General features: G+C 44.9%; 1 protein-coding gene across 3 annotated transcripts in view; it reads left to right on the plus strand.

The window, feature by feature from the left end:
• hlcs (holocarboxylase synthetase (biotin-(proprionyl-CoA-carboxylase (ATP-hydrolysing)) ligase)) overlaps positions 1-23,150 on the plus strand; it is a 79,542-nt gene that overhangs the window by 25,004 nt on the left and 31,388 nt on the right. For all 3 annotated transcript variants that reach the window (XM_082158621.1, XM_082158622.1, XM_082158620.1), the window contains 2 exons: positions 7,988-8,161; positions 17,214-17,455. In XM_082158621.1, coding sequence (XP_082014747.1) covers positions 7,988-8,161; positions 17,214-17,455 — 416 coding nt within the window. The remainder of the gene's footprint in view (positions 1-7,987; positions 8,162-17,213; positions 17,456-23,150) is intronic.

A 23,150-nucleotide genomic window follows, 5' to 3' on the forward strand; every position in this document is an offset into this window, starting at 1 on the left:
GCTTTATCGACATTGACTAATAGGTCTGAGAGAAAATCTGCAAACTCTTTTAGGAAATCAGCGTAAGGCCCTGGCGGTCTATATACGGTAGCCAAGGCTAGAGATAATAGGGATGTTTTTCTAACATCTAAGAGCGTAACATTTAGTACAAGTACTTCAAATGAAATAAACTTATAACCCGTTTTCTGAGTAACATTGAGAATATCTCTATAGATTGTTGCAACACCGCCGCCACGACCAATCAGACGGGGCTCATGCTTATAACAGTATCCAGGAGGAGTAGACTCATTAATACCGAAATAATCATTTGGTTTAAGCCAGGTTTCAGTAAGGCAAAGTACATCGAAGCTATTATCTGTGACTATTTCATTTACAATAACTGCCTTAGGTGTGAGTGATCTAATGTTTAGAAGACCTAGCTTTAAAAATAGTTTTTGTTTACTAATAGCAACATTTTCTGTTTTAATAACAATTAGATTTTTCCTAGATCCTGCATTAGATTTATTATTTGATCTCACTAAACGAAGAATAGACACGGTTTCTATGCAATGTTCTACACTAGTATTTATATCAGTTGAATTGGTGCAGCAGAGACTATGATTTGGACTTTTGGTTACTAGTCAAAGGGTATTTAACATTTTGGAGATGTTATCTGACAGAAGATCCGCTCCGAATCTGCTTGGGTGTAAGCCATCAGCACGGAAAAGCCTAGGACGCTCCCAAAACAGATTCCAATTATTTACAAAGAGCAGTTTCGTCAACAGATGTGCGTCTCCTCTTGTGTTGAGTGTGTGTTGGACACAGATGTGCGTTAGGGCTGGGACAGTTACCGCGGTCACGTGACGCCTACCGCGGGTCTGAGCTCGTCACCGCCATCACCGCAAAAAAATAAAAATAAATAAACATTGGCCTTCACATGTGTTCACGTTGTGTCTAATGACATGGATTGTGTCTTAATAACATTGTGTCTTACATTAATTCAAGGTTTTCTAAACAAAACTTGTCATCAAAAGATGGAGCAAATCCGACCTTTCGCAAGTTGGGGAGCGCAATGTTCCATGACACATAATAACATTCCATTCGTAGGCTATTGACTATAACCCCTTATTTACACTCTGTGGCGCGGCTACCGGAGCTGATCGCGGCCACTCAAGGCAGTGCTTGTGTTTACACCAGCCACGACGCGGCGCGTTTCAGAAGTGTCTCTCTGCGCCGCTTCGCTCACATAAACAGTACCTGAGATTATCATTGCCACACTTTGTTTGTTGTTCCAGCCGCGACGTCGCAGAAAAAAAAACTGTGGGGGTGGGGAGGGGGGTTGAGGTTTAAAGCGGTTTACCGCTATACCGCGGTAACTTTTTGCTTTTCAACCGCGGTAAGAAAAAATCCATACCGTCCCAGCCCTAATGTGCGTCTCCTCTTGTGTTGAGTGTGTGTCGGACACAGATGTGCGTCTCTTGTGTTGAGTGTGTGTCGGACACAGATGTGCTCTTGTGTTGAGTGTGTGTTGGACACAGATGTGCGTCTCCTCTTGTGTTGAGTGTGTGTCGGACACAGATGTGCGTCTCCTCTTGTGTTGAGTGTGTGTCGGACACAGATGTGCGTCTCCTCTTGTGTTGAGTGTGTCGAACACAGATGTGCTCTTGTGTTGAGTGTGTGTTGGACACAGATGTGCGTCTCTTGTGTTGAGTGTGTGTTGGACACAGATGTGCTCTTGTGTTGAGTGTGTGTTGGACACAGATGTGCGTCTCTTGTGTTGAGTGTGTGTTGGACACAGATGTGCGTCTCTTGTGTTGAGTGTGTGTTGGACACAGATGTGCGTCTCCTCTTGTGTTGAGTGTGTGTCGGACACAGATGTGCGTCTCTTGTGTTGAGTGTGTGTCGGACACAGATGTGCTCTTGTGTTGAGTGTGTGTTGGACACAGATGTGCGTCTCCTCTTGTGTTGAGTGTGTGTCGGACACAGATGTGCGTCTCCTCTTGTGTTGAGTGTGTGTCGGACACAGATGTGCGTCTCCTCTTGTGTTGAGTGTGTGTCGAACACAGATGTGCTCTTGTGTTGAGTGTGTGTTGGACACAGATGTGCGTGTCTTGTGTTGAGTGTGTGTTGGACACAGATGTGCTCTTGTGTTGAGTGTGTGTTGGACACAGATGTGCGTCTCTTGTGTTGAGTGTGTGTTGGACACAGATGTGCGTCTCTTGTGTTGAGTGTGTGTTGGACACAGATGTGCGTCTCCTCTTGTGTTGAGTGTGTGTCGGACACAGATGTGCGTCTCTTGTGTTGAGTGTGTGTCGGACACAGATGTGCTCTTGTGTTGAGTGTGTGTTGGACACAGATGTGCGTCTCCTCTTGTGTTGAGTGTGTGTCGAACACAGATGTGCTCTTGTGTTGAGTGTGTGTTGGACACAGATGTGCGTCTCTTGTGTTGAGTGTGTGTTGGACACAGATGTGCGTCTCCTCTTGTGTTGAGTGTGTGTTGGACACAGATGTGCGTCTCTTGTGTTGAGTGTGTGTTGGACACAGATGTGCGTCTCCTCTTGTGTTGAGTGTGTGTCGGACACAGATGTGCGTCTCTTGTGTTGAGTGTGTGTCGGACACAGATGTGCTCTTGTGTTGAGTGTGTGTTGGACACAGATGTGCGTCTCCTCTTGTGTTGAGTGTGTGTCGGACACAGATGTGCGTCTCCTCTTGTGTTGAGTGTGTGTTGGACACAGATGTGCGTCTCTTGTGTTGAGTGTGTGTTGGACACAGATGTGCGTCTCCTCTTGTGTTGAGTGTGTTGGATACAGATGTGCGTCTCTTGTGTTGAGTGTGTGTTGGACACAGATGTGCGTCTCTTGTGTTGAGTGTGTGTTGGACACAGATGTGCGTCTCCTCTTGTGTTGAGTGTGTGTTGGACACAGATGTGCGTCTCCTCTTGTGTTGAGTGTGTGTTGGACACAGATGTGCGTCTCCTCTTGTGTTGAGTGTGTGTTGGACACAGATGTGCGTCTCTTGTGTTGAGTGTGTGTTGGACACAGATGTGCGTCTCCTCTTGTGTTGAGTGTGTTGGACACAGATGTGCGTCCCCTCTTGTGTTGAGTGTGTGTTGGACACAGATGTGCGTCTCCTCTTGTGTTGAGTGTGTGTTGGACACAGATGTGCTCTTGTGTTGAGTGTGTGTTGGACACAGATGTGCGTCTCTTGTGTTGAGTGTGTGTTGGACACAGATGTGCGTCTCTTGTGTTGAGTGTGTGTTGGACACAGATGTGCGTCTCTTGTGTTGAGTGTGTGTTGGACACAGATGTGCTCTTGTGTTGAGTGTGTGTTGGACACAGATGTGCGTCTCTTGTGTTGAGTGTGTGTTGGACACAGATGTGCGTCTCTTGTGTTGAGTGTGTGTTGGACACAGATGTGCGTCTCTTGTGTTGAGTGTGTGTTGGACACAGATGTGCGTCTCTTGTGTTGAGTGTGTGTTGGACACAGATGTGCTCTTGTGTTGAGTCGGTGTTGGACACAGATGTGCGTCTCCTCTTGTGTTGTGTGTGTGTTGGACACAGATGTGCGTCTCCTCTTGTGTTGAGTGTGTGTTGGACACAGATGTGTTCTTGTGTTGAGTGTGTTGGATACAGATGTGCGTCTCTTGTGTTGAGTGTGTGTTGGACACAGATGTGCTCTTGTGTTGAGTGTGTGTTGGACACAGATATGCGTCTCCTCTTGTGTTGAGTGTGTGTTGGACACAGATGTGCGTCTCTTGTGTTGAGTGTTGGATACAGATGTGCTCTTGTGTTGAGTGTGTGTTGGACACAGATGTGCTCTTGTGTTGAGTGTGTGTTGGACACAGATGTGCTCTTGTGTTGAGTGTGTGTTGGACACAGATGTGCTCTTGTGTTGAGTGTGTGTTGGACACAGATGTGCTCTTGTGTTGAGTGTGTGTTGGACACAGATGTGTTCTTGTGTTGAGTGTGTTGGACACAGATGTGCTCTTGTGTTGAGTGTGTGTTGGACACAGATGTGCTCTTGTGTTGAGTGTTGGATACAGATGTGCGTCTCCTCTTGTGTTGAGTGTGTGTTGGACACAGATGTGCTCTTGTGTTGAGTGTGTGTTGGACACAGCTGTGCGTCTCCTCTTGTGTTGAGTGTGTGTTGGACACAGATGTGCTCTTGTGTTGAGTGTGTGTTGGACACAGATGTGCTCTTGTGTTGAGTGTGTGTTGGACACAGATGTGCGTCTCTTGTGTTGAGTGTGTGTTGGACACAGATGTGCGTCTCTTGTGTTGAGTGTGTGTTGGACACAGATGTGCTCTTGTGTTGAGTGTGTGTTGGACACAGATATGCGTCTCCTCTTGTGTTGAGTGTGTGTTGGACACAGATGTGCGTCTCCTCTTGTGTTGAGTGTGTGTTGGACACAGATATGCGTCTCCTCTTGTGTTGAGTGTGTGTTGGACACAGATGTGCGTCTCCTCTTGTGTTGAGTGTGTGTTGGACACAGATGTGCGTCTCTTGTGTTGAGTGTGTGTTGGACACAGATGTGCTCTTGTGTTGAGTGTGTTGGATACAGATGTGCGTCTCCTCTTGTGTTGAGTGTGTGTTGGACACAGATGTGCGTCTCTTGTGTTGAGTGTGTGTTGGACACAGATGTGCGTCTCTTGTGTTGAGTGTGTGTTGGACACAGATGTGCTCTTGTGTTGAGTGTGTTGGATACAGATGTGCGTCTCCTCTTGTGTTGAGTGTGTGTTGGACACAGATGTGCGTCTCTTGTGTTGAGTGTGTGTTGGACACAGATGTGCTCTTGTGTTGAGTGTGTGTTGGACACAGATGTGCTCTTGTGTTGAGTGTGTTGGATACAGATGTGCGTCTCCTCTTGTGTTGAGTGTGTGTTGGACACAGATGTGCTCTTGTGTTGAGTGTGTTGGATACAGATGTGCTTCTCCTCTTGTGTTGAGTGTGTGTTGGACACAGATGTGCTCTTGTGTTGAGTGTGTTGGACACAGATGTGCGTCTCTTGTGTTGAGTGTGTGTTGGACACAGATGTGCGTTGTGTTGAGTGTGTGTTGGACACAGATGTGCGTCTCTTGTGTTGAGTGTGTGTTGGACACAGATGTGCGTCTCTTGTGTTGAGTGTGTGTTGGACACAGATGTGCGTCTCCTCTTGTGTTGAGTGTGTTGGACACAGATGTGCGTCTCTTGTGTTGAGTGTGTGTTGGACACAGATGTGCGTCTCTTGTGTTGAGTGTGTGTTGGACACAGATGTGCGTCTCTTGTGTTGAGTGTGTGTTGGACACAGATGTGCGTCTCTTGTGTTGAGTGTGTGTTGGACACAGATGTGCTCTTGTGTTGAGTGTGTGTTGGACACAGATGTGCGTCTCTTGTGTTGAGTGTGTGTTGGACACAGATAGGCCTGTCGCGATAATTAAATAACCGTCTGATCGCGATTATTTGATCTAACCGCGATTGTTTCAGACAACCGCGATTATTGCGCTCTTTTATAGACCTACGGCACAAGGGGGAGTCATGAACCAAAATAAATAGACAAGCAGTCAAGCACTAATTACGTTTTCTAGCAATATATTCAAAGTCATCTGAAGCCATTCCATAGCTTAATGTGAGGGACAGTAGTATATTTACATTGTTAAATTAAAGTTCACAAACTCGTCTGCAGCTGTCAATCATTCCGTTCAGCATTCAAACTCTGCAGCTGTCAATCATTCCGTTCAGCATTCAAACAGCGCGCGTCGTCCGGTTACGACAGGATACACGGTAAAACTTTCTCCAATGTGACATTGACGTTATAATGCTTGATCTGTAGATAAAGGGCTGTGGATTTGCATAAAATGACTTTATTTTGCTGGAGTTTTTTGCTGTTTCTAAATGACTCGCTCGCTACCGTGTGCCTACACAGCACAAGGACTATGAATTGGCATCAGACGCACAATAACTGGAGTTTAAAACTGTGAAGAAACAAATGATCAATAAACTGTTGGACTGATATACACTAGGATTTGTGCCCTCGACATTTCTTCGCTTTGTGCCGTGAACTTTTAAATGCGCACTTGTGCATCGCTGCGACTCCATGTTGCATTAAGCACATCATTCTGCACCCGCGATGCGCATACGCGCTTTGTTCCGCTCTGTTTTGAAGCGTATCATATTATCATGGTTTGTGCACATTTGTTTTTATTAACATGTTTAGATTTTATTAAATTACTGTGCAGATGTTTTCAAAAATTACTTTTTGCTGCTGATTTATACACTCACTAAGTTTAATAAACAAATTGTCATAGCTATTGAATATAGCCTATTTATTTAATATTTAAAGGTGTTAACTGTAAACTTACACTGCAAAATGATAACTTACAAAGGATTAAATTCATCACAATTATTTAATGAATGAAGCACAAAGCCCTAAAACAGACAATTAATCAGCATAATTGCCAAAGCCCTAACACAGACAATTAATCGTCAAAGCCCTAAAACTGACAATTAATCGTCATAACCGCAATTATTTTTTAGACAATTAATTGTCAGCCAAATTTCATAATCGTGACAGGCCTAGACACAGATGTGCGTCTCTTGTGTTGAGTGTGTGTTGGACACAGATGTGCGTCTCCTCTTGTGTTGTGTGTGTGTTGGACACAGATGTGCGTCTCCTCTTGTGTTGTGTGTGTGTTGGACACAGATGTGCGTCTCCTCTTGTGTTGTGTGTGTTGGACACAGATGTGCGTCTCCTCTTGTGTTGAGTGTGTGTTGGACACAGATGTGTTCTTGTGTTGAGTGTGTTGGATACAGATGTGCGTCTCTTGTGTTGAGTGTGTCGGACACAGATGTGCTCGTGTTGAGTGTGTGTTGGACACAGATGTGCGTCTCCTCTTGTGTTGAGTGTGTGATGGACACAGATGTGCGTCTCTTGTGTTGAGTGTTGGATACAGATGTGCTCTTGTGTTGAGTGTGTGTTGGACACAGATGTGCTCTTGTGTTGAGTGTGTGTTGGACACAGATGTGCTCTTGTGTTGAGTGTGTGTTGGACACAGATGTGCTCTTGTGTTGAGTGTGTGTTGGACACAGATGTGTTCTTGTGTTGAGTGTGTTGGATACAGATGTGCGTCTCTTGTGTTGAGTGTGTGTTGGACACAGATGTGCGTCTCTTGTGTTGAGTGTTGGACACAGATGTGCTCTTGTGTTGAGTGTGTGTTGGACACAGATGTGCTCTTGTGTTGAGTGTGTGTTGGACTCAGATGTGTTCTTGTGTTGAGTGTGTTGGATACAGATGTGCGTCTCTTGTGTTGAGTGTGTGTTGGACACAGATGTGCGTCTCCTCTTGTGTTGAGTGTGTGTTGGACACAGATGTGCGTCTCCTCTTGTGTTGAGTGTGTTGGACACAGATGTGCGCCTCTTGTGTTGAGTGTGTGTTGGACACAGATGTGCGTCTCTTGTGTTGAGTGTGTGTTGGACACAGATGTGCTCCTCCTCTTGTGTTGAGTGTTGGATACAGATGTGCGTCTCCTCTTGTGTTGAGTGTGTGTTGGACACAGATGTGCGTCTCCTCTTGTGTTGAGTGTGTTGGACACAGATGTGCGCCTCTTGTGTTGAGTGTGTGTTGGACACAGATGTGCGTCTCTTGTGTTGAGTGTGTGTTGGACACAGATGTGCGTCTCCTCTTGTGTTGAGTGTGTGTTGGACACAGATGTGCGTCTCTTGTGTTGAGTGTGTGTTTGACACAGATGTGCGTCTCCTCTTGTGTTGAGTGTGTGTTGGACACAGATGTGCGTCTCTTGTGTTGAGTGTTGGATACAGATGTGCGTCTCCTCTTGTGTTGAGTGTGTGTTGGACACAGATGTGCGTCTCTTGTGTTGAGTGTTGGATACAGATGTGCGTCTCCTCTTGTGTTGAGTGTGTGTTGGACACAGATGTGCGTCTCTTGTGTTGAGTGTGTGTTTGACACAGATGTGCGTCTCCTCTTGTGTTGAGTGTGTGTTTGACACAGATGTGCGTCTCCTCTTGTGTTCAGGTGCGTTTGGAAGCGGATCCAGATGTTCATGATGCTCAGGGCTTCTCCGAGCTGAAGATGAGCAACTCTCTTCGCTACGAGGTTCTGACGGAGATCCTGAGGACTCTGGGTCTGAGCTGTGAGCGGAGCACTGTGCCGACACACACCCCGATATACCTGCTCTGCACACACCAGGTGACCCACACACACACACACACACACACACACACACACCCCGATATACCTGCTCTGCACACACCAGGTGACCCACACACACACACACACACAAACACACACACCCCGATATACCTGCTCTGCACACACCAGGTGACCCACACACACACACACCCCGATATACCTGCTCTGCACACACCAGGTGACCCACACACACACACACACACCCCGATATACCTGCTCTGCACACACCAGGTGACCCACACACACACACACACACCCCGATATACCTGCTCTGCACACACCAGGTGACCCACACACACCCCCCGATATACCTGCTCTGCACACACCAGGTGACACACACACACACACACACACACACACACACACACACCCCGATATACCTGCTCTGCACACACCAGGTGACCCACACACACACACACACACACACACACACACACACACACACTAGAGCCCTGCATTTCAGCCCGAGTCCGACGGGCCCCGACTTTTTTACGCCCCTAGGGCCGGGCTTCGGGCCAATTTTCACGTCATAGTTCACATGCGGGCCGGGCCTCGGGCCTTTTTTGGGTTATCCTTCTTTTTATATTTTTAGACATTAATTAAAAAAATATGAGAAGTTGACGTCGACGATAGAAAAACAAACATAGAAAGACATTTAATAACCTCATAACTTTCATAATCGTGACTTATGATTGATGACAGTCTCACGCACGCACACACACACACACGCACACACACACAGAAGGTTTCCCGTCAGCGCAACCAACGATTCACCTCATGTGCAAATAATGGAGAATATTAAGAGAAAAATCGCAGAGTGATAGAAGAGAGGACTGGGTTCAAATCTTCCACTGTGGATGCTATTCTTTTTCTCCACGATGCTCTGTAGAGACTGTTCTAACTTTTCGTTTGATTGGACTTTATTTCCGTTTAACTGTTGGAAACTACTGGAAAAAAGAATGGCCATGTTCTGTGGTGCATTTTTTAGGTAAGATAACCTGCAAGTTTGTTTTTGATTTATTTTATTTTATTTGTTTAGATTGGCTATTGCTCATTTCGTTTGCGAGCGCTGTTGCGAGTAGCCTGAGCCTGCCTCAGTATTTCAAAAAAAATTTACTCACTGTGGTTTAATAAATAAACATTAAACTAACTGTCTGTGTGATATGCTTGAAGTGTTTTATATCTATGGATTTTATTGTAGCCAAGTAAAGTATTAGCGTTGATTTGAGAGGCTAAATTGATCAAACATGTTTACTCGCTGTTGGCTCGGCTTGCTTGGTCGTCATTTATTTAATTTTTTTTAATGCTCCAAACATTTGTCTAAATTAACTTAATAAAGAAATGAAAAGAAAAGAAACATAACGAACAAAACGGACATATTTTAATGGCTGCAAATAGGGCAGGCTGCCGCTGTAAAAAAAAAAAAAAAAAAAAAACGGACTCGGGCTGATAATTCTGATGAGCTGTCGGACACGGGTCGGGCTAGGGCCGGGCTCGGGCCTAGATTTGAGGCCCGTGCAGGGCTCTAACACACACACATCCCCCGATATACCTGCTCTGCACACACCAGGTGACCCACACACACACACACACACACACCCCGATATACCTGCTCTGCACACACCAGGTGACCCACACACACACACACACACACACCCCGATATACCTGCTCTGCACACACCAGGTGACCCACACACACACACACACACACACACACCCCGATATACCTGCTCTGCACACACCAGGTGACCCACACACACACACACACACACACACACACACACATCCCCCGATATACCTGCTCTGCACACACCAGGTGACCCACACACACACACACACACACACACACACCCCGATATACCTGCTCTGCACACACCAGGTGACCCACACACACACACACACACACACACACACACACACATCCCCCGATATACCTGCTCTGCACACACCAGGTGACCCACACACACACACACACACACACACACACATCCCCCGATATACCTGCTCTGCACACACCAGGTGACCCACACACACACACACACACACACACACACACCCCGATATACCTGCTCTGCACACACCAGGTGACCCACACACACACACACACCCCCCCGATATACCTGCTCTCCACACACCAGGTGACCCACACACACACACACACACACACCCCGATATACCTGCTCTGCACACACCAGGTGACCCACACACACACACACACACACACCCCGATATACCTGCTCTGCACACACCAGGTGACCCACACACACACACACACACCCCCCGATATACCTGCTCTCCACACACCAGGTGACCCACACACACACACACACACCCCCCGATATACCTGCTCTCCACACACCAGGTGACCCACACACACACACACACACACATCCCCCGATATACCTGCTCTGCACACACCAGGTGACCCACACACACACACACACACACACCCCGATATACCTGCTCTGCACACACCAGAGCCCCTTTCACATAGCGCTTTGAACCCGGCAAATTGCCGGCAAATTGCCAGAGCGCCTTCTGTGTGAACGCAAACTCGACCCGGGATTTATGCCGGGATTGATGCCGGGTCGGGACCTAGTAACATTGCCGTGTTCAGTCCCGGAACGCCCGCTGTGTGAACAAAAGCCGTAATAATGCCGTGTCGTAGTGATGACGCTGAAGCCGGGCTCGTTCTCCAGCTGTGAAACGGTACGTAAAGTGCAATTTTATGATCGAATCAGAGAAACAAATGCACAAGCGTGGAGAGAGAGAGAGATCGCAACTCATACGCAAACTTAAGACACTGCGGAGACATTACAAGTCACATCGATGTCACGTGTCTTTACGGCATTTTTACGGGTTGTGTGTGAACGCACTCTCTGATTCCGGAAAATCACTGGCAGTGTGAATGAACCAAAATCAAACGAATCCGGGTCAAATCCCGGGTCACTTTATCCGTGTATTTTCCGGAATCTCTGTGTGAAAGGGGCTACACACACACTCACACACACACACACACACACACACACACACACACACACACCCCGATATACCTGCTCTGCACACACCAGGTGACCCACACACACACACACACACACACACACACACACACCCCGATATACCTGCTCTCCACACACCAGGTGACCCACACACACACACACACACACACACACACACACACACACACACCCCGATATACCTGCTCTGCACACACCAGGTGACCCACACACACACACACACACACACACACACACACACCCCGATATACCTGCTCTGCACACACCAGGTGACCCACACACACACACCCCGATATACCTGCTCTGCACACACCAGGTGACCCACACACACACCCCCCGATATACCTGCTCTGCACACACCAGGTGACACACACACACACACACACACACCCCGATATACCTGCTCTGCACACACCAGGTGACCCACACACACACACACACACACACACACACCCCGATATACCTGCTCTGCACACACCAGGTGGCCCACACACACACACCCCGATATACCTGCTCTGCACACACCAGGTGACCCACACACACACACACACACACACACACCCCGATATACCTGCTCTGCACACACCAGGTGACCCACACACACACACACACACACACACACACACCCCGATATACCTGCTCTGCACACACCAGGTGACCCACACACACACACACACACACACACACACACACACACCCCGATATACCTGCTCTGCACACACCAGGTGACCCACACACACACACACACACACACACACCCCGATATACCTGCTCTGCACACACCAGGTGACCCACACACACACACACCCCGATATACCTGCTCTGCACACACCAGGTGACCCACACACACACACACACACACACACACACACACACCCCAATATACCTGCTCTGCACACACCAGGTGACCCACACACACACACACACACACACACACCCCCCAATATACCTGCTCTGCACACACCAGGTGACCCACACACACACACACACACACACACACCCCGATATACCTGCTCTGCACACACCAGGTGACCCACACACACACACACACACACACACACACACACACACACACACACACCCCGATATACCTGCTCTGCACACACCAGGTGGCCCACACACACACACACACACACACCCCGATATACCTGCTCTGCACACACCAGGTGACCACACACACACACACACACACACACACACACACACACACACCCCGATATACCTGCTCTGCACACACCAGGTGGCCCACACACACACACACACACACACCCCGATATACCTGCTCTGCACACACCAGGTGGCCCACACACACACACACACACACCCCCCGATATACCTGCTCTGCACACACCAGGTGACACACACACACACACACACACACCCCGATATACCTGCTCTGCACACACCAGGTGACCCACACACACACACACACACACACACACACCCCGATATACCTGCTCTGCACACACCAGGTGGCCCACACACACACACCCCGATATACCTGCTCTGCACACACCAGGTGACCCACACACACACACACACACACACACACCCCGATATACCTGCTCTGCACACACCAGGTGACCCACACACACACACACACACACACACACACACACCCCGATATACCTGCTCTGCACACACCAGGTGACCCACACACACACACACACACACACACACACACACCCCGATATACCTGCTCTGCACACACCAGGTGACCCACACACACACACACACACACACACACCCCGATATACCTGCTCTGCACACACCAGGTGACCCACACACACACACACCCCGATATACCTGCTCTGCACACACCAGGTGACCCACACACACACACACACACACCCCCCGATATACCTGCTCTGCACACACCAGGTGACCCACACACACACACACACACACACACACACACACACACACACCCCAATATACCTGCTCTGCACACACCAGGTGACCCACACACACACACACACACACACACACCCCCCAATATACCTGCTCTGCACACACCAGGTGACCCACACACACACACACACACACACACACACACCCCGATATACCTGCTCTGCACACACCAGGTGACCCACACACACACACACACACACACACACACACACACACACCCCGATATACCTGCTCTGCACACACCAGGTGGCCCACACACACACACCCCGATATACCTGCTCTGCACACACCAGGTGACCCACACACACACACACACACACACACACACACACACACACCCCGATATACCTGCTCTGCACACACCAGGTGACCCACACACACACACACCCCGATATACCTGCTCTGCACACACCAGGTGACCCACACACACACACACACACACACCCCGATATACCTGCTCTGCACACACCAGGTGACCCACACACACACACACACACACACACCCCCCGATATACCTGCTCTGCACACACCAGGTGACCCACACACACACACACACACACACACCCCCCGATATACCTGCTCTGCACACACCAGGTGACCCACACACACACACACACACACACACACACACCCCCCAATATACCTGCTCTGCACACACCAGGTGACCCACACACACACACACACACACACGTTTTATGCCATATTCTTATTTTGCGCATAAGTTATATTCTCAGCTGTAGATGGAAGCTCATAACCCTTTACTGTTAGTGATTGGATCCTTCATATTTCTGAATCCCTGAAGTGATGTGTGTGTGAATGTGTGTGTGTGTGTGTGTGTGTGATCGAGGGAGTGAACTGAAACTGCTTTGATCGTCTCTCCAGACCTGACACACATTTACATACGTGAGAACTCCAGATGTGTGACACACGTGTCCTCGTCACACACTCTCTCACACTCACACACACACACTCACACACTCTCTCACACTCACACACACACACTCACACACTCTCTCACACTCACACTCACTCTCTCACACTCACACTCACTCTCACACACACACACTCTCACACTCACACTCACTCTCACACACACACACACACACTCTCACACACATATAGAGATTTCATTATTTACTGGCTCATTGTCCCCAGAACTGATTTGGACTTTCAGGGATTTTGAATTTAATAAAGCCATTTGTAATTAGTGTCTGTGTTTTTATGTTATGTGGAGTTGTAGAGATCACAGATCAATACTGCAGCTGACCACTAGGTGTCAGTCTCTGTCTGTGCCACTCCTGACTTCAGTCAGCCTAAGACATGAGGAAATATTGTGCTCATTATTAATATGTACAGTATGGAGGGAATGTTTGTTTTTAATGACCCTGTAAGGTTGATTAAACCATCAAAATATGAGGAAATATGTTTTAAATATGAGGGAAGAACAAAACGCTAAACATTGACAAAGTTATTTGGCAAAAAAAGGTACAACTACAGATACAGGTTTTATTTCACTATTCAAACAAAATTCATATAAAATAAAAAGCTGAGAGGAAAATGCAAACATTGACTACATCATAATCAGTTATTAATATTTGGTTGGTTTTCTCTTGCTTGTTCATAATGTCTTTGTTTGACAGTCTGGCAAAGTCTCACAGTTTGTCATGTTTCATTGCGTTATCACAAATAAAACTATCGACTCCAAGCACAACTAACGCAATATGATTATAAAATGTTGAATAATATTTGAATAAAGGGTGAAGATGTGAATTTTCCTCGGCCGGACGTCACTTTTGATTAAGCATCTCGATCTTTCTTCAGCTGGTAATAGTCGTCCTCATATCCTTATACCCTGATCACTGTTCAGATATGATTATACATTTATTAATTACATAATATTAGTATTTTTTATTTATCTTTTTATTTAACTTTATCTTATTTTTTCATCTGCACAGATATATTTCACTGAGCATATATGATATGATTATCGTTGATGTAGAAGAATGCGGCATCATTGATTGGCTGTGCTCGTCGATCGCTCGGTTAATTACTGAGTGTCTTTAACGACAGAGCCAATCAAACGAGCCCTTTCTTAAAAAACAAGCATGAAACGTGTGATTCATAGTGTGAGAATAAAACCATGCACTGAGAATGAATGAAGTGTGTGTGTGTGTGTGCGCGTGTGTGTGTGCGTGCACATGCGTATGATTACAGGAGAAACTGGTTCTGTTCAGTGTGTATCTGCATTATGGGCTGTTCTGTGTGTTAGACCACCACACTCTGGATCCAAAGAACAATAATTATTTTTGTATCCAAGCAAGCAGTAAAGAGTAAGGAACACACATAATGTGTACACTACAGTGTTGGGTGTAATTAATAACTATGTAATCTAATTACTGTAATTTAATTGCTTTTCTATTGAAAAGGAAAGTAAGGGATTACTCATTATTTTTCTGTAATTTAATTACAGCTACTTCTGATGTAATTGCATTAAATATTATACATAGGGATGCACCTATATGAACATTTTGGCTGATACAGATAACCGATAATTCTTTATAATTGAAAGCCGATAACCGATAATTCTTTATATTTGAAAGCCGATAACCGATAATTCTTTATATTTGAAAGCCGATAACCGATAATTCTTCATAACCGAAAGCCGATAACCGATAATTCTTTATATTTGAAAGCCGATAACCGATAATTCTTTATTATTGAAAGCTGATAATTCTTTATATTTGAAAGCCGATAACCGATAATTCGTGTTTTTTTGGGGGGGGGTTTGGCAGGGTTTTTTTGCCGTTTTTGTCATCTTATGATAGGACAGTTAGTTGACAGGAAGCGTAGTTGGAGAGAAAGAGAGGGGGACGGGATCGGGAAAGGTCCACGAGCCGGGACTCGAACTCGGGACGCCTGAAGCGCAACTGCGCTATATGTCAACGCCCTGCCCACGAGGCTATTGGTGCCGACAATTCTTTATATTTGAAAGCCGATAACCGATAATTCTTTATATTTGAAAGCCGATACCCGATAATTCTTCATAATTGAAAGCCGATAACCGAAAGCCGATGACCGATATTTCTTCATAATTGAAAGCCGATAACCGATAATTCTTTATATTTGAAAGCCGATAACCGATAATTCTTTATATTTGAAAGCCGATAACCGATAATTCTTTATATTTGAAAGCTGATAGCCGATAATTCTTCATAATTGAAAGCAGATAACTGATAATTCTTTATATTTGAAAGCCGATAACCGATAATTCTTCATAACCGAAAGCCGATTTGAAAGCCGATAACCGATAATTCTTTATATTTGAAAGCAGATAACTGATAATTCTTTATATTTGAAAGCCGATAACCGATAATTCTTCATAATTGAAAGCCGATAACCGATAATTCTTCATAATTGAAAGCCGTTAACCGATAATTCTTTATATTTGAAAGCCGATAACCGATAATTCTTCATAATTGAAAGCCGATTTGAAAGCCGATAACCGATAATTCTTTATATTTGAAAGCAGATAACTGATAATTCTTTATATTTGAAAGCAGATAACTGATAATTCTTTATATTTGAAAGCCGATAACGGATAATTCTTCATAATTGAAAGCCGATAACTGATAATTCTTCATATTTGAAAGCCAATAACCGATAATTCTTTATATTTGAAAGCCGATAACCAATAATTCTTCATAATTGAAAGCCGATAACCGATAATTCTTTATATTTGAAAGCCGATAACCGATAATTCTTTATATTTGAAAGCCGATAACCGATATATTGGCCGATAAATCTAAATCCGGAATCCACTTCCCAAGCACATCATTTTCTGTAGCCGGAATGACAGACATGCTGCACTGAACTATATTTTCCTTTTTTGAAGTGATTCCAATTATATTTCAAATAATTCAAAACCATCATAGTGTGAGAATAAATTCATGGACTGAGAGTGTGTGTGTGTGTGTGTGTGTGTGTGTGTGTGTGTGTGTGTGTGTGTGTGTGTGTGTGTGTGTGTGTGTGTGTGTGTGTGTGTGTGTGTGTGTGTGTGTGTGTGTGTGTGTGTGTGTGTGTGTGTGTGTGTGTGTGTGTGTGTGTGTGTGTGTGTCCTGCAGGAGCAGAAGCGCCGGCTCCTGCACTGCTTGATGGGGGGATCAGGAGTCCTGAAGCTTCGGGCCGGAGCCGAGCCGGACCTGGGAGAGCGAGGGAGTGTGTGTGTGATAAACACTGATCCTCCCGAGAGCTTCTCCGAACACTTCAGCCTGCACACGTACCGGCAGCACCTGCACACACACACACTCGGACACACACTCGTCTACGCCGACGTCACCTCCTCCACCATGGACCTGCTGGACGGGTGAGAAACACTCCTCACACACACACACACTCGGAGACACACTCGTCTATGCCGACGTCACCTCCTCCACCATGGACCTGCTGAACGGGTGAGAAACACTCCGCTCACACACACACACTCCATACACACTCTCCTCACACTCCCCACACACACACACACACACACACACACACACCGCTCACACACACTCCACACACACTCCGCTCTCACACACACTTACACACACACACACTTACACACACACACTCCGCTCTCACACACACTTACACACACTTACACACACACACACACTTACACACACACTCCACACTTAACGGGTGAGAAACACTCCGCTCACACACACACACTCCTTACACACTCTACTCACTCTCCCCACACACACACAGAAGTGTGAAAAGTTTGAAAAGTTCAGCAGATTATTTGCGCTAAATGAATGGTTAATGTCATGGTGCAATGAGCAGAAACTGCTCTTTGTAAATAATTATGACCGCCGCTAGCGTAGCTAGCCGGTCATATAGGGATTGTCAAAGTTTTTTTTTTTTTTTTTTTTTTTTTTTTTTTTTTTTTTTTGTCACCTTACTGAATTTTTCGTCAACGATACCAGGGACACCGAAGCACCGGGGAACATGAAATTTGGTGGGCATGTAGCCCCACTAGACTTCTAAGGAAAAATTTCGTTTGGTCCCCGGGGGCCACTCCCCCCCCGCGCTGGGCCCCCCCAAACCCCCAAAAATGCAGTTTTTCCTAAATAACTACCTGAACCGTGGCACCGAGGATGAAGAAATTTTTATGGTATGTTGGTCTACTAGACTTTTACGGAAAAATTTCGTTTGGTCCCTGGGGGCCACTTCCCCCCCCGCGCTGGGGCCCCCTTAAATTTTTCGTCAACGATACCAGGGACACCGAAACACCGGGGAACATGAAATTTGGTGGGCATGTAGCCCCACTAGACTTCTAAGGAAAAATTTCGTTTGGTCCCCGGGGGCCACTCCCCCCCCGCGCTGGGCCCCCCCAAACCCAAAAAAATGCAGTTTTTCCTAAATAACTACCTGAACCGTGCCACCGAGGATGAAGAAATTTTTATCGTATGTTGGTCTACTAGACTTTTACGGAAAAATTTCGTTTGGTCCCCGGGGGCCACTTCCCCCCCCCCCGTGCTGGGGCCCCCGTAAATTTTTCGTCAACCATACCAGGGACACCGAAACACCGGGGAACATGAAATTTGGTGGGCATGTAGCCCCACTAGACTTCTAAGGAAAAATTTCGTTTGGTCCCCGGGGGCCACTCCCCCCCGCGCTGGGCCCCCCCAAACCCAAAAAAATTCAGTTTTTCCTAAATAACTACCTGAACCGTGGCACCGAGGATGAAGACATTTTTATGGCACATCAACCTAGCCCATAATCACTCATTTGTGATTTGCGCCCCTCCCATAAAAAATGAAAATGCAATATTATTCTGCTTTAATCGCCCCTATCTTCAGTGGAGATGTTCAGAACTGCACCATATTTCATGTGTATGATTAACTTGACAACCTCTGGGGGTATCCTCTGCTAAGTTTTGTAGAATTTCATCCATGGGGGGGTATAAAATAAATTCATTTATGTGCACATTTAGTGACTGTACACTCATCGGCCTGTAGATGGTGCTGTTGAGCGAAGGGTTGCTGGTTTAGGATGATACTGTCACACACACACATGCAGGAATACAAACAAACGCAAGCATGCACACACACTGACATCCACACGCACAGACACACACCCATACACACACATACAAATCCACATGCACAGACACACACACACACAAACACACACGCGCACACATATACGCACATACATACACGCACAGACACACACACACACACACACACACACAGACACACACATACACAAATACACACACATACACACACACACACACACACACACACACACACACACACACACACACACACACACACACACACACAGACAGACATGCACATACTATTACTTTTTTTAGGTATATACATAAACACGCAATACAGCCAAATTACTCCACGTCATTTATTTTTGTGGAAAGCCAGTGCAGGCCTGAGCGGCGGTCATATTTTGTACCGCAATGCGGTACATTTAGTTGGAATCTGTTTTGGGAGCATCCTAGGCTTTTCCGTGCTGATGGCTTACACCCAAGCAGATTCGGAGCGGATCTTCTGTCGGATAACATCTCCAAAATGTTAAATACCCTTTGACTAGTAACCAAAAGTCCAAATCATAGTCTCTGCTGCACCAATTCAACTGATATAAATACTAGTGTAGAACATTGCATAGAAACCGTGTCTATTCTTCGTTTAGTGAGATCAAATAATAAATCTAATGCAGGATCTAGGAAAAATCGAATTGTTATTAAAACAGAAAATGTTGCTATTAGTAAACAAAAACTATTTCTAAAGCTAGGTCTTCTAAACATTAGATCACTCACACCTAAGGCAGTTATTGTAAATGAAATAGTCACAGATAATAGCTTCGATGTACTTTGCCTTACTGAAACCTGGCTTAAACCAAATGATTATTTCGGTATTAATGAGTCTACTCCTCCTGGATACTGTTATAAGCATGAGCCCCGTCTGATTGGTCATGGCGGCGGTGTTGCAACCATTTATAGAGATATTCTAAATGTTACTCAGAAAATGGGTTATAAGTTTATTTCATTTGAAGTACTTGTACTAAATGTTACGCTCTTAGATGTTAGAAAAACATCCCTATTATCTCTAGCCTTGGCTACCGTATATAGACCGCCAGGGCCTTACGCTGATTTCCTAAAAGAGTTTGCAGATTTTCTCTCAGACCTATTAGTCAATGTCGATAAAGCATTAATTGTTGGAGATTTTAACATACACGTAGATAATCCAAATGATGCGTTAGGAGCTGCGTTTACAGATTTATTAAATTCATTTGGGGTCAAGCAAAACGTCACCGGACCAACACATCGTCTTAATCATACACTCGATTTAATTATATCACATGGAACCGATCCAACCGATATAGATATCATTCCACAAAGTGATGAAGTCACTGATCACTACATGGTAACTTGCATATTACGTACTGCTGTAATATGTCATGCGGCGTCGCGTTATCAACCAGGCAGAACAATCCTCCCATCCACCATAGATAATTTCTCAAATTGCTTATCTAATCTGTCTCAGCTGCTGCCTGAACCCAAACAAACAGATGAACTAGAAGAACTAACTAGCACTATGAGCACCATTCTCTCTAGAACATTGGATGTGGTTGCACCTATTAAATTAAAAAAGGTCAGAGAGAAAAATAAAGCACCATGGTATAACAACACTACGCATGTTTTAAAGAGAGAAACCCGTATTTTAGAGCGTAAATGGAAACATACTAATTTAGAGGTCTTTAGAATCGCGTGGAAAGACAGTATGTCACGTTATAAAAAGGCCCTAAAAGCGGCCAGGGCTGAGCACCTCCGCAAACTAATAGAAAACAACCAAAACAATACAAGGTTTTTATTTAACACCGTGGCTAGACTAACAAATAAACAGACGTCACCCGAACAAAATATCCCGTTACAGTTCAGTAGTAATGATTTCATGAACTTCTTCACTGAGAAAATAGAAAGCATCAGAACCACAATTGTAAACGTTCAATCTTCAATCGCGCCTTATAATTCAGCTTCAATTATCACCCCGCAAGAACAATTACAGTGCTTTACAACTATAGAACAAAAAGAGTTAAATAAACGTATCACTTCATCTAAAACAACAACATGTTTATTAGATCCTATACCAACTAAACTACTGAAAGAAGTGTTACCTGTAGTGGAAGAGCCTCTCCTCAATATTATTAACTCGTCTTTATCTTTAGGTCATGTTCCAAGAACATTTAAACTGGCAGTTATAAAACCTCTCATTAAGAAACCACAATTAGATCATAATAATCTAGCAAATTATAGACCCATTTCAAATCTTCCATTTATGTCTAAAATATTAGAAAAAGTGGTGTCCGCTCAACTGGGCTCTTTCTTGCAACAAAATGATATCTATGAAAAGTTTCAGTCTGGATTCAGACCGCATCATAGCACTGAAACTGCGCTCGTTAAAATCACAAATGATTTACTTTTAGCTTCTGACCAAGGCTGTATCTCAATACTAGTTTTACTTGATCTTAGTGCTGCGTTCGATACTATAGATCATACATTACTCTTAGATCGACTACAAAATTATACTGGTGTTCAAGGACAAGCACTAAGCTGGTTCAAATCATACCTATCTGACCGCTACCATTTTGTCTATTTAAATGGAGAAAAATCGACCATAACTCCAGTAAACTATGGAGTGCCGCAGGGATCTGTGTTAGGCCCTCTGTTATTCTCAATATATATGATGCCACTTGGAAATATTATAAGGAAACATGGAATTAGTTTCCATTGTTATGCTGATGACACTCAAATATATATTTCATCACGGCCGGATGAAAATGCAAAATTTTCCAAATTGACAGAGTGTGTTAAAGATATAAAAGATTGGATGATGCGTAATTTTCTTTTATTAAATCCAGATAAAGACAGAGGTAATACTTATCGGTTCAAAAAATCGCCCACAAAACCTCGCACAATACAACTTTAACATCATAGGATGTCCTGTTACTTTATCCTCTACAGTAAAAGACCTGGGTGTTATACTCGATTGCAACCTGTCTTTTGAAAATCATATTTCATATGTTACAAAAACAGCCTTTTTCCACCTTAGAAACATTGCTAAGCTACGTAATATGCTATCAGTTTCTGATGCAGAAAAGTTAGTTCATGCATTCATGACCTCGAGACTGGATTACTGTAATGCTTTATTAGCTGGTTGTCCTGCATCCTCAATAAACAAGCTACAGTTAGTCCAAAATGCCGCCGCTAGAGTTCTTACGAGATCAAGAAAATATGATCATATAACACAGATTTTATCATCACTGCATTGGTTACCTATAAAGTTCCGTATTAATTACAAGGTATTGCTACTGACTTATAAAGCCCTAAACGGCTTAGCTCCAGTCTATTTAACGGATCTTCTATCACCCTATAATCCATCGCGCTCTTTAAGATTTTTATTTTTATTTTATTTATCCTTTATTTTACCAGGATAGTCCCATTGAGATATAAAATCTCTTCTTCCAGGGAGTCCTGGCCAAAATGGCAGCACAGAAAGTTTCACATAAACAACATACAAACATAAAAAAACCTCAGAATCTTTCATAAAATTTTGTCCAGCACTCGAAATAACAACAAAAGCTACTTAACCAAACATACACACGTTTCCCTTAAATTGGTCAATAAGAGATTTTTAAAAACTTTTAAAGAGGGGAGTGCTTCTATCATTATTATACTCTGCAGCTCATTCCATAACCAGGGAGCATAGGAAGAGAAGGCAGTTTTACCAAACTCTGAACGTACTCTCGGAACCTTTAAAAGGAATTTAGCACTAGATCTAGTGCTATAAGTACAGGTGTAATACGATAAAAGACGACAGATATAAACTGGTAGTTTTCCTAACAATGCCTTAGCAATAAACATCAACATGTGTATTTTTCTCCTTTGAAACAAAGAAGTCCAACCCACCAATTCGTACAAGGTACAATGATGAGTGCGTGAAGAGGCACTCGTCACAAAGCGCAAGGCAGCATGGTACACACAATCCAACTTT

This window comes from Leuciscus leuciscus, assembly GCF_965113295.1.
Source record: "Leuciscus leuciscus genome assembly, chromosome: 24".
Taxonomy (NCBI): Eukaryota; Metazoa; Chordata; class Actinopteri; order Cypriniformes; family Leuciscidae; genus Leuciscus; species Leuciscus leuciscus.